Genomic DNA, 13,505 nt, shown 5'->3' with positions numbered 1-13,505 from the left:
CAGCATATGCTTCGTCTAAGTGCTTATCAATGGTTGTAGTGGGTTATAGAGTTCGTTAGGTTGCATTGAATTTTAATAAATTAAAAAAAAAATTGTGCCATGTGGCTCCCTGCGCACCAATTTACTAGGTATTTGAGATTATTCCTATTCTAATATGTTCATATTCTAATTAGATGGGGAAATTAATATATAAGCAAATTTTATTTAGCAAAATGGTCCATTTTACAATAAGATGTGTAATGTTTTTTTTTCAAGTTAAATTAGATTCATGCCAGTTTTTCTTTTCAAGTTAATTAGATTCATGCCAGGTGGCTCCCTGCCCACCAATTTCCTAAGGATTTAAGATCATTCCAATTCTAATAAATTCATATTCTAATTAGATTTGGAAATTAATATATAAGCAAATTTTATTTAGCAAAATGGTCAATTTTACAATAAGATCTGTAATACCTTTTTATTCTCAAGTTAAAGTTGACCCATAACCTTTTTATACATGGTTAATCAAGAAATTGTGTGCATTTCTTTGTATTGCAATAGTTTTTTTGTTGCAATAATTTTTTTTATTATATTTATGAAGCCTTCAGTTATATAACCGCATTAATATTTTTAATATGATTTTACTAATATATTTTTAAAATTTAACTTCTAATTTATTATTAGATTATTTTTATATTTTCCAGAGTAATAAAAATGACAATTGCCCAATAATGTCCCACAAGATTTGTTAAGAATTTAAATAGGTAGGTTAGTACACAAGATTTGTTAAGAATTTAAATAGGTAGGTTAGAACAATATCTCGAATGGCTCTCAGTTGTAATTCCATTATTATTTAATCCTAGCAGGAGTTAGAGAATCTGACAAAAATCTGCAATACCTTTAAATAACTTTTGAATCGGTGCAGGCATCTAACCATGTTTGAATTTGAGTTACCAGAACTTTTCAAAGGCCAAGTAAACAATTGAGCTGCAGATATGGAGTCACCAAAAGGCTTACTAAGTGCGGCTATTGAACTGGATGGTGACAAGAGAATGAGGTCATAATACTTTGAAAAGATTGGGCATCATAATCATTGCATCTTTGGATCATACCTTATTGTCAAACCATTCCATCATTGCAATCGTTTAACCCACAGATTTAAAAGAACATTGTTCGCTTTTATCAAAAGAGATCTGACAAATATCTCCATTTGCAAAATATTATGATTCTAAATATTTATGGAGGGGGAGTACCAACAGTCAAAACAAAATGTACATATCCGTTTTTGTATAATCAAAACAAAATATATAAATTTGTCATTTTTTATATAGATAATTGATTGTATATTTCATATATAACAATTAAATTGGGTGGAGTAGGTCTAAAATTGTTTTAGATTGGCAGTTTTTTGTAAAGAAATAAGTTGACTGTCCAAAATCTTCTGGAATGTAAGAAATAGATTAAAAATTCAAAATCCAAACACATCCAGAAAAAATGAAAAATGAAAAACTACCATTTACAAATATCTAACAAATAATTAAATATTAAAATTTGCAATCAACATAAATTCAATAATTTTAATTATAAAAAAAATTAAAACATCATAAAAATACTCTGAAAATCCAATAAAGACTATAAAGACTGAAACACAATCCAACCAACCTATTATCTAGAAATTTATGAAAAGCAGTTTGAAAATTATTACTATCAGATTGATGAGAAGTGTTTGTTTCCATCACCATCCCATAAAAACTAAATATGTGCAGCTTTCAATAAAGAATATAAGTGAAGGTTTGTACTCAATCTGAAAAATTAGGCAGACAACATAATTGATTTCAGGAGATTAACTCTGATGTCTAATCAATAACATATAGATATAATCATAATGATATCAAGATTTATGACTAAGATACTCGGAAATGTTTAAAAAATCTGTAAATGTCTTTCATTTCCATGATGCAGTACGTGTTCAAATAAACACCATATCATATGAATAGAAAGCCTACGTACCTGCTAGCCCTTCCATCTGGCCTTATTGTTTCTGTTATATGGCTATACTTGCATGCGTACCTGCTAGCCCTTCCATCTGGCCTTATTGTTTCTGTTATATGGCTATACTTGCATGTAACAGTCAGAGACATTTCAATCAGGACCTTATCAGAATTTGGAATGCTGATAAACTTCTCTGCCATTTTCTTTGGGATCCCATTTGCAGAATGTTGTCTGTCACCCCCTTCCCCATGATGTCTGAGTACAGAGACTCCGAAGATCTCTATACGATTATTTCTGCTTACTCCACTTCAACAAACTGTAGACCAGTAGAAAAAGAGAAATCAATGGTGCAATCTATGAACAACAGTGGGAAGATGAGTTGGGCTGGTGCAAAAAGTCCATCATTGCAAGAGGATGATCAAGGTCCATTCTCAACAAAGAAGAGTTGAAGAGTTGCCATGATGAAAAAATACATGTATGGACTGAAAGGGCTAGGAGGAGTAAAATGAATTGTATGCTCAATACCCTAAAGTCTCTGTTACCTGAGGGTCTCAATTCAAAGGTAGTACTTGATGATTGTTGTCTGGAATAACAGTTCAAGACACTAATATAGGCCATGAGCTAAGCAAATGAGTTTAAAATAGATTTTCATGACTGTACAGACATGCTAGATTCAGATTGCAGAATTGATAGATTCTTATCAAAGCTGATGTTCTAGATGTTCTAGACACTGAATTGCTGAAGTATTTCTTTCTCAAGTGGACAAAGGAAGAATTGTTGATAAGGCCATTGATTATATCAAGACCCTCCAAACTGCCTTGAAAGATTTGCAAGCCCAACAATCAGAATGTCTGAAAATTCTCTTGGTATTCACATCCTTCCTTCAGTTCCAGTAACATCATCACATCCAGGTCTATAGATTCTTGGATCCAAACTTTTGGGTGGCCAGGCTTTCATCACAATATGGGCCCCTGAGAAGACTGGTTTTCTGCCCAAATTATTTTCTATCATGGATGCCAATCAACTGGAGATTGTAAATTGCACCATAAACGTTGTTGGATCCAACATGGTGTATACCCTTTATGCTAAGGTAAGTAACAGTTCTGAACTTAACCGTGGAAATACTTTACTGTCCTTTTACCAGCTACGATATTTGATACATTCTAGGAGCTATGTATACTGATGGTGTTATTTTCCAGAAATTCCTAATCGGATTTTCTCTGTTATATATAGAACTACTTCCTGAAGTGTGCTTTCTTTGATTTTTTTAGTCAAAAAACAATAACCAGCAAGTCACAGCCAAGGACTTGAGCTGTACCATAGATGAACTTAATACCACCATAGCTGGTCCTGAAGAACATACCTTACAAAAGGCTGGCAACAGATAATCTCTGTGGATATCCCAACCAGTGGATTTCTGCTCTAAGAGCGATGATTTGTTTTTTTTCTTTCATTTGTGCAATTTCTCTGCAAAATATATCCATTCCCAGGCTGGGATGCATACCTCAAACTACTTCTGACATTCGTTGCAGTTTTATGACACTTTGTGGCTGGGATGCATACCGATAAACTATAACCATTCCAAGGATGTGATGCATACTTCAAACTTCTGACATTGGTTTTCCTGAAAATCCAATGCAGTTTTATAATACTTTGTGGTAAGTAACTAGCGGGTTCGGAACTTCAAGCCCCTGTAAGAGCATGGATGCCTATTAGTCTAATAAGCAGAGAGTTACTGCAAATCTACATGAGAATCATTAATTTTTGTATTGAGCAATTATCTGTGTACCTCAGTGTGCTTTTCCACTGAGGTGAGAAAATATCTGAAAATTTGAACATAAATACAACATACAATCGTAGCATTATATAAAAAAAAACTACTTCACAGACTCAAACCAGATTGCTGGTAAAGCAGTTTAATGGACACTACTTTGGATCATCTATTTTGTAATTGGATACCCATTCAGAAAATATGTTAAGGTAATAAATGACATGGCACAATTATAAAATCCTGACACTAAGATTTTAAACTTTTCAGATAAACTATGACAATGAATAGAATGGTTTGACAATAAGGTGTGATCCAAAGATTCAATGATTATGATGCCCAATATTTTCAAAGTATTGTGACCTCAATCCTTCTACTATGATGTGCTTCCAATTCTGATTGTTGGGCTGGGTCTTGATGTAATCTATGGCCTCATCAACAATTTTTCCTTTGTCCACCTGAGAAACAAATACTTCAACAATTCAGTGTCTAGAAAATTAGGTTTGATAAGAACAACAAAAAACACAACTCTGCAATCAAAATCTAACATGTCTGTACAGACATAAAAATCTATTTTATACTCATTTTCTTAGCTCATGGCCTGTATTAGTGTCTTGAACTTTTATTCCAGACAGAAATCATCAAGTACTACCTTTGGATTGAGACCCTCAGGTAATAGAGACTCTAGAGTATTGAGCATACAATTCATTTTACTCCTCCTAACCCTTTCAGTCCATACATGTGCTTTATGATCAAGGCAACTCTTCTTTGTTGAGGTTGGACCTTGATCATCCTCTTGCAATCTTGGACTTATTGCACCAGTCCAGCTCCTCTTCCCCCCACTGGTCTTAAATTGCACTATTGACTGTTGGTTTTCCATTGGTGTCGAGTTTGTTGAAGTGGAATAAGCAGAAACAATCGTATAGAGATCTTCAGAGTCTTTGTACTCAGACATCATGGGGAAGGGGGCTACAGACAACATTCTGCAAAGGGGATCAAAAAGAAAATGACAGAGAAGTTTATCCGCATTCCAAATTCTGATAAAGTCCTGATTGAAAGCTCTCTGACTATTACATGGAAGTGTAGACATATATAAGAAACAATAAGGCCAGATGGAGATTGAAAGAGTTGCAGCTATGCAGGCCTTATCAATTGAATGCACTGAATCTATAATACATATCATTATAAAATTCCAAATTCATATATTTTGTTGTGATTATGCAGAAAGAGATATATGTACATTTCGTTTTCATTGTTGGTACTTCCCAATCCATGAATATTTAGACTCATAATCTTTTGCAAAATGGAGACACTCATCGGATCTCTTTTGATAGAAGCGAACACTAAGATTTTAAACTTTTCAGATAAACGATGACAATGAATAGAATGGTTTGACAATAAGGTGTGATCCAAAGATTCAATGATTATGATGCCCAATATTTTCAAAGTATTGTGACCTCAATCTCTTGTCAATATTTTCAATAGCTCAGTTCTGGTAACACAAATTCAAACATGGCATATTCAAATGTGAATTAAAGGTATTGAACATTTTGTCATATTTGGTAAACTCTCTGCTAGGTTAAATAATAATTGAAATAGACACAAAGTTTTATTTTTAGAAATTGAAATAACGTAAGAAGTCAGTTTTGATGTTTAGAGAGGTGCATTCTATATTATAGTTCAATATAAGGGTGATGTGTGATTCTATCTATGTATATATATATATATTTTAAACATGGAATTGGGAAATGACAGATCCCGGTAATTTTATTTTTTTAAACATGGAATTGGGAAATGACAGATCTCGGTAATTTTTCATAAACCAGAGTAGTATGAATTCAGTGAGCATTGAAAGTAAACTGCTCCCCACATTCAAAAGAACGTGTAAAGCTATTCAAAGTAAGGAAAGCTGGATGGTGATGTAGAAAGAAGAGCAGAAGAAGTTGCTATGGCCTGGATCAGCAGGCTGTCCGGCGACAAGTCTGGCAACACTAACTGGTCTGTCTTGCAGGCTTTGGTGTTCCCCTCAAAACCCTTGTCTCTTCAGAAAGCATGATCGGTTCCAGGCACTCAAACACACTTGCTTCATGGTTGATTTTACATTGATTTCAACCACTCAGGGGGCTAAAAAGCATTATAGATGTAAATATATGGTACCATTAAGTATAGAGGTCAAAACTTTAACCTCTTTATGTTGTTTTGTGCTTGGAAGGGTTTAAATAACTGCAGCTACATACCTTTCAGCCTATTAACTAATGAGAGGTATAGTAAAACTTCAAATTCTAACCTCATAGCTTAAAAAAATTGAAACTCAAACCACAATTAAAAATAAATAAATTTGAAACTCCAACCACAATTAAAAAAAAAAAAATTCTCAAAAGTTCAAATCTCCTGCATACTTGAGGGATATAAGAACTGCAACTAGAAAACTCTGGCCTTATTACCCACTCCGAAGGATTAAAAAATTGATCATTACATAATTTTTTATTTATTTATACTGTATGAAAACTTATCTTAACTCAATTGTAAAATAAGCAGTGAGATAGTTATCACTGTAGGCTATTGGCTATAGCAGGCTAAATATCATTGTTATTCAAAGAAACGTATTCCACCTGGAATTACCAATTGGTGGTCAATAAGGGAGAAGGGTTTCACTCCCACCAGAACGCCTATGGATATTGGGTCATTGTTAATGCCTATAGATATTGGGTCATTGAGAATGCCTATGGATATTGGGCCATTAACCTTTTTCCTTATTTTTAAAGTGAACAAATTCTCAGCAAAGCAGTTCACTAAGACATACTCCAAACCCATTACACAACATATTTATAAGTTAAATCATTCACAAACACATTTTAAAATTTAGATAACTCAAATTTCTGATTTTGCCCAAAGACTATCTCGACAGATTCCTATAAAAAAAGGTAAAAACCTCTCATAGTTACACTGCTAAAAAAATTCACTCCACACCATGTACAGAAGATCTGGATAAAATGATTATCAAAGTAAACTAATGACCTTGACTGTGGAGGATCATAATCCAGTCTGTCCTCTGCCCATAAGGGGCTTTACCTTCATAAAACACGAGAATTTTCTTCAGGCCGATGCATTGAAGCTGCTCGTTGTGAATTACCCTGTCTGAACCCGTGGCCTTCAAGTAACCTGACTTGGTCAATCTGTTAGGCTGAGCACTCAAATTCTTGTGGTATCTTGGAACGAAGAAGAACCATTGCCTCTCCCCAGCATCATAAGCCAAAGCTGAAAGCAGGCGAATATATAAATTACTATTCTGTGAATTTTTTATAACAATTCTAACCTGAGAAGTAGCTGAGAGAAGATAAACATACCTGGTAACTCGCAGGGATCGTATCGGTACAAGTCTAATGTTGGTATGATTATATCGAAGCTCATTGGGTGGCCGCCTTGGATCCTTTTCTTCAGATAGAAACCAACCAGTTGAGATACATGTTTTAGTTTAGAAAGCACTTAGTGGAGATTGTTAATGACAACAGTCAAAGTTGGAACAAATAGTTGATAGGTCTCTGTTGCAAAAGAATGGGACAGTCAATGTTTTTCTTATTAAAAACAGAGGTTCCAAAGTAATTGTAACTACTTTTCTTTTAATGAAAGTGTATGTTTTTTTCTTTCTGGAAAATTAAAAAAAAAACTTTATAGAAAAAAAAGTGATGCACTCTAGCTCTCCTAGACCTCAGGCACAGATCTAGAACTATTTTCCTAAGCTCAAAAACATACAAATTCTCGCTAGTGCATAATCATATGTCTCACCAAGTCTGCGCCATTAAACTGACTCCTTAAAACCAAGTCGAATTGTCTCATTGAACTCAAGTCTCACTATCTTGAACTCAAGTGAACTGTCTCTTGAACTCGAGTCAAACTGCCTTACTGAAATGAAGTCAAACTTACAAAATTTGTATTTATGTTACAATAGTTTTGATGGAAGGTTAAGATTTTGATTTTCTAGGGTTAGGACTTGTATTTATGTGCAGATACAATCACCATGGTCTAGATATTTAGCACTATCAAGGTTCAAGATTAATTGAAGAAAGTGAGTTTCATAAAACTTCTGCTTGAAAAATCGGAGTCAAGAATGAAAAGTTCTGCCAATGGGGTTGTGGTTAAAAAATTGAAGATGACAGAATGTCAGACACCCACAAACTTAAGGGATTGGGGCCATGTTAAAATCCTAGATAGTTTTGATGATAGTATATCCCGGTCATGATAACTAAGCCAAAAAAACAACTTATGCTCTGCATTTCGCCCTTTGAGGGCCACTTTTCTTGTGATGCTGGACCTATTCAGGTCAATTGCAATACTTTTCTTTAAGTTAAAGAATCCGTCCTTGGATAAAATAAAATAAAATAACCCTAAAGAATTTCTTGCAAAGTCTGAATCATTACATTCAAGGAAACAAGGCCCAATTATACCCTTAGTATTATACTCACATTTTAAGATATTTGGTATAGACCATTGGCTGATTTTGTTTATAATTAGTGTGTAGACTGGAAATGTAATAGGGAATTCTGTTTAGAGCTCTCGTTGTTGTGCAAATGTATGGGACAAGGACTTCCAATTACAAATGAAGACATAAATCCAAAAATAGAAAGTGAGTATGTGAATTTTTTATTGTATTGATAATAACTAGTATACTAAAGGAATCATTATATTCAAGGAAATAAGGCCCTGTTATACGTTGTACTCACATTTATAGAGATTTGGTATTAGACCTGTTACCCACCAATGCGTAGAATAACTTTGGAAAAGGATGAGGGATGTACAGAGCAAAGTTGTTCAGCTTTGGTAGAAAATGGGAAGACAAACTATCAGAGTTAGAAGCTACAAGCATTGCACCTCATATCATGGTAGTTCAATGAGGGCATGGGTCGAGGTAAAAGTGTGTATTTTAGTTTACACATAATCCTCATTCACTGCCCAAGCTGTAAAACATTGACATCTCACTTCTCTCTATGCAGAAACTCTAAGCTACCCAGCTGGTAGGTAATTCTAAAAGGATGCACTACAAAATTCTTGGGCATTGAACATTCATACACATTTCACATTCTAACATACAAAACGTATGACCATAACTTTCAAAACTGGTTACAAGGGCAATACCAGGAAATAAGAGGAAACAGGTAATAACAGAGAAAACATGATAACAAAACAACCCAAACAAACGCATACCATCAGAGATCCAACACTAATATAGAACCTGTAGTTGATTGAAAACTTGCTCCTCAGATGTCTCTTCATTTCCACATTCTGCATTCAGTAATTGGAACGATTAATCTAAAGCATACACAGTTTCCATCATCACCGGAGCATTGAATCATGACACATCTTCCAAAAATACAATAATACCCTGTGCCAACTACTTGCAGAAGAAGCTTATTCCATTTATCACTGATAATTTGAAGCGACCTAGTTGTGATATCCCCATCCTCAAAACCCTAACCCTAACCCTAATGGTTTAATTTTTAGAGGGTAGAAAAAAGAAAACCAGACGTCACAAGAGTCAAAAACTAGCTCAAAAAATTAATAAAACAAGGAAAGCGAAGTAAATACAGAATAATTTTTTATTCATTAATTGTACCCGCGCATGGACTTCACGAGGAAGCTGTGGATCATTGGGTGGCCGCCTTGGATCCTTTTCTTCAGATAGAAGCCAACCAGTTCCTCTTCCGTTGGATGAAATCTGAAGCCCGGAAGATCCATCCTAATTATTCATTTGACGGTCTACAAAAGATCTGGATAAAATGATAACTTCTGTATAAAATGATTATCAAAGTAAACTAATGACCTTGACTGTGGAGGATCTGAATCTGGCATCCTTGTTCATAATCTAGTCCGTAAGGGGCTTTTCCTTCATAAAACACGAGAAATTTCTTCTTACTGATGCATTGAAGCTGCTTGTTGTGAATTGCCCTGTCTGAACCCATGGCCTTCCAGGAATCCGAATTGGTCAATCTGTTAGGCCGAGCGCTCGAATTCTTGTGGTCTCTTAGGAACGAAGAAGAACCATTGCCTCTCCCCAACATCATAAGCCAAACTTGAAAGCAGGCAAATATATTAAAAATGATTATCAAAGTAAACGGTAAACTAATGACCTTGATTGTGGAGGATCTGAATCTGGCATCCTTGTTCATAAGATAGTCCATAAGGGGATTTTCCTTCATAAAACACGAGAAATTTCTTCTTATTGATGCATTGAAGCTGCTTGTTGTGAATTGCCCTGTCTGAACCCATGGCCTTCCAGGAACCCAACTTGGTCAATCTATTAGGCCGAGCGCTCGAATTCTTGTGATCTCTTAGGAACGAAGAAGAACCATTGCCTCTCCCCAACATCATAAGCCAAACTTGAAAGCAGGCAAATATATAAAAAATGATTATCAAAGTAAACTGTAAACTAATGACCTTGACTGTGGAGGATCTGAATTTGGCATCCTTGTTCATAATCTAGTCCGTAAGGGGCTTTTCCTTCATAAAACACTAGAAATTTCTTCTTATTGATGCATTGAAGCTGCTTGTTGTGAATTGCCCTGTCTGAACCCATGGCCTTCCAGGAACCCGACTTGGTCAATCTGTTAGGCCGAGCGCTCGAATTCTTGTGGTCTCTTAGGAACGAAGAAGAACCATTGCCTCTCCCCAACATCATAAGCCAAACCTGAAAGCAGGCGAATATATAAATTACTATTCTGTCAATTTTTTATAACAATTCTAACATGAGAAGTAGCTGAGAGAATATAAACATACATGGTAACTCGCAGGGATCGTATCGGTACAAGTCTAATGTTGGTATGATTATATCGAAGCTCATTGGGTGGCTGCCTTGGATCTTTTTCTTCAGATAGAAGCCAACCAGTTCCTCTTCCGTTGAATGAAATCTGAAGCCCGAAAGATCCATTAAAAACTTTCCCTGCAAAACCTTCATTGGGGATAAAAGCTCATCAAGCTCCTGGAGTGGGATGCCCAGAGACGCGGCCTGCTCAGCGAGATTTGAAGCAGCAAGAAAAACTGTGCGGAAAGAATATAAGAAACTAACCTAAACTACATCCAACGGTCTGGAACGTTTCAATCGTCTAACATCTGATCGAATTGCTCAAACAAGTACACGGTGGTGGCAATTGGGGGAGTTGATGTCAGAGGGAACGACGTAAATATAATAAATGGGACATAACAATTTTTTGTTTCATTTTGAGAGTTTTCATGTAGTTTGTTCACTGTTAGAATGCTCATAATAGATCTCAAATTTTATAAAATGGATCTATTTAGTAGTTGTAAATGAAAATCTCAAATGGAAACCTATGCATTTCATAATTCATAATTGAATTTGAACATGACTAGGTTTTGGCCTTTTATATCATGGGATGCTGGTTAGAGAGATCGGTCTTTACTTTTTAAACAATCATGAATGTCTTCAAAACACCCACTTTATATATTAGTATTATTGTTTGAAATATTAGAATCCTCTTAAATCCTTATTTAAAGTAAAAATGACCTTAAATTTGTTTTATTATTTATAAGGATGTTTTCCAATTTAATATGTTGAAAGAGGGTCTCTCCTCTACAGAACAATCATGGCAGGTACAAATCTCTGTGGGAGAAATTCAGCATGAAATTGTGGAGTTTAGTCTCCCTGGTATAAGCTAACAGTTTTTTTTCTCCAAATTCTGGTAAGTTTTGAATGCACCTTTTTAGTCCTATTAATATGACACTCTACATTAGGTAGGTAGATAATCCTGTAAATATTTGGTTTTTCCATCCTTCTACTATCATCTTCTATGTATCTGAGGATTTTTGCAGACATCTTCAAATATAAGTTATGTTTTGAGTTGGTACTTGGTCTTTTTCTATCTCATTGGGGGCTAAAGATCTCATCGTCTTCCACATGGATAGTAGTCTTAACATTAGTTTCTATATGATATATGGTCTCCCATATACTATCTACCCATGATGTGTATTCTATCTGCCCCAATCTGCCTATGATGTATATCTCCCATATACTATTTGCCCCATGATGTATATTCTCATCTTATATGAATATAATGCAACTTTTTTCTTACTGAAAAAAAATGTTGAAAGAGGAGATCAATTGCTCCTCTTCAAAATGCATTACAGTGAATGAGTTTCAACAGGCTAATGAGAACTTTTGCAGAATAATTCATCATGATTTACAAAAGCTCTGAAATTACATAAGAAATGACTATACATAATTTTCCTAAATCATTATTAGTTTCAGAATAGCTAACATGATTCCATAGGTTTGTTCATTAATGTATATATCTATGATTTTATTTGGGCTTTTATTTTGTATAAAAATTCTTCTGTTACTTCAAAAAATATTACATGAGCATTGACTGAATGTCACTGGTCTTCTTGAGGGAATACTGTACCAATAACATATATAAAACCTTGATATTAAATCGCTTTCTTCTCATCTGAACATTAGACACAGTTACAAAAAAATCTAGTACCATGAAAACTATAAGTTTGCTAGCAGGCATACAGCCTTGGCCTTGAACAAAAATTGGAAGGGTTGGTATTACAAAAATCAGTTGAGAGAGTGTCATTCAGACCTGGAATTAGAAAGGGAATTCAGCTCGGGCCTTTTGGGAATGGACACGTTCCGAAAATCCTGGATGAACAGAGTGCCCAGTGTCGATGCCGTGGAGACCAATCGTGATCTTTTCCCAATAAGTAGCGTGGAAAATGCTTGAACTCGAACCCAGGTTCCCTTGCTGACGCTTCTCCATGTACTATGTCAACATGCGATGACTCCAGAATCGCTTGAGCAACTGAGAGCCCCGTGAACAAAGCACCCAATCGACTAAGCAACCCATGAGATGCTTCACTCCTAATTGCAACCTTTGCGTGAAGTGCTACTTTCCTTGGTGTAGAGTCGAGCTGAAGTGAGGCCATTTGTGGTGAGTTGTGGCCCATTGATGCTTCTGAGAGGCTAATTATTTTTTTTCCACCTTGAGCCCCGATGAGCAATGAAGTTACGAGTGTGTTGATAAGGAGCCTCAAGGACTAGACAATCACCATTGCTAGCCATGCTTGCTCTGAAACCCTGACTCAAAGGGAATTGTGTGGGCGAGTACAAGGAATTCGAGCCATCAGAGTTTTCCTTTGAATTGTCGAGGTGCTTCTACAAAGTGTGAAGTCTTGAGAGGTTGCAACTTAGGGCATTAGAAACCAGTTGGACATGCTTGGCCGCCAAGGAGACCTAGGCTCTCAAGAGAGCCTGCGTATTGCAATTAGGAACGAGCATCTGAAGGTTAGACAGAACCAAAGGATTGCATATGCTGGGTTGTTCGATCCCCAGAGGAACGAGGAGAATTCCATCGACATTAGGGAAGAGAGCCTGCATATTGCAATTAGGAACGAGCATCTGAAGGTTAGACAAAACCAAAGGATTGCATATACTGGGCAGTTCGATCCCCAGAGGAACTAGGAGAATTTCATCGGAATTAGGGAGCTTTGCACAAAATGAAGGGAAATAACCATCCGCTGACTCGAGAACCGATAGACTCCCAAGCTATAATTACTAAGGACGAAAAAAAACCTATATCAACAAAAAAAAATTGCTTTAGTAAAAATTTAATAAATAATATAATAATAACATTTAAATGAAGGGCATAAATATATATAAAACGTCATGCGAAGGGAAGTTTGAAAAATAAATCTATCATAAAAAAAATTTACATTATGGGTAGGAATGCCCATCAGAGATTTATACCTTGGGTGTGAG

The 13,505-nt window shown here is 35.5% G+C and overlaps 1 protein-coding gene across 4 annotated transcripts; it reads right to left on the bottom strand.

Annotated features, from left to right (window-relative positions):
- Window positions 1–3,936: 3,936 nt before the first annotated feature.
- LOC149194416 (NAC domain-containing protein 35-like) lies at window positions 3,937–13,273 on the bottom strand. Of its 4 annotated transcripts, XM_089405081.1 has the most exons (7): window positions 12,331–13,273; window positions 10,508–10,679; window positions 9,555–10,418; window positions 9,348–9,449; window positions 7,084–7,171; window positions 6,809–6,994; window positions 3,937–4,194 (listed from the first exon to the last, which is right to left on the bottom strand). In XM_089405081.1, exons 3-7 carry the CDS (start codon window positions 9,591–9,593, stop codon window positions 4,172–4,174), a joined length of 438 nt encoding a protein of 145 aa, XP_089261207.1. In that variant the 5' UTR covers window positions 9,594–10,418; window positions 10,508–10,679; window positions 12,331–13,273; the 3' UTR covers window positions 3,937–4,171. The 4 variants fall into 4 exon arrangements, 3 of the variants coding, with proteins under 3 accessions (XP_089261207.1, XP_089261206.1, XP_089261205.1); XM_089405080.1 differs by lacking the exon at window positions 3,937–4,194 and having other exon boundaries at window positions 6,307–6,994; window positions 10,508–10,670; XM_089405079.1 differs by lacking the exon at window positions 3,937–4,194 and having other exon boundaries at window positions 6,307–6,994; window positions 9,555–10,679.
- Between the last annotated feature and the right edge of the window lie 232 nt (window positions 13,274–13,505).

The sequence above is a fragment of the Pinus tabuliformis genome, chromosome 2_2 (assembly GCF_031772625.1).
Source record: "Pinus tabuliformis cultivar Carrire ecotype Pingquan chromosome 2_2, CPIR1, whole genome shotgun sequence".
NCBI lineage: Eukaryota > Viridiplantae > Streptophyta > Pinopsida > Pinales > Pinaceae > Pinus > Pinus tabuliformis.
Note: the sequence above shows the minus strand (reverse complement) of the source record. Positions and strands in the feature narration are given on the sequence as shown.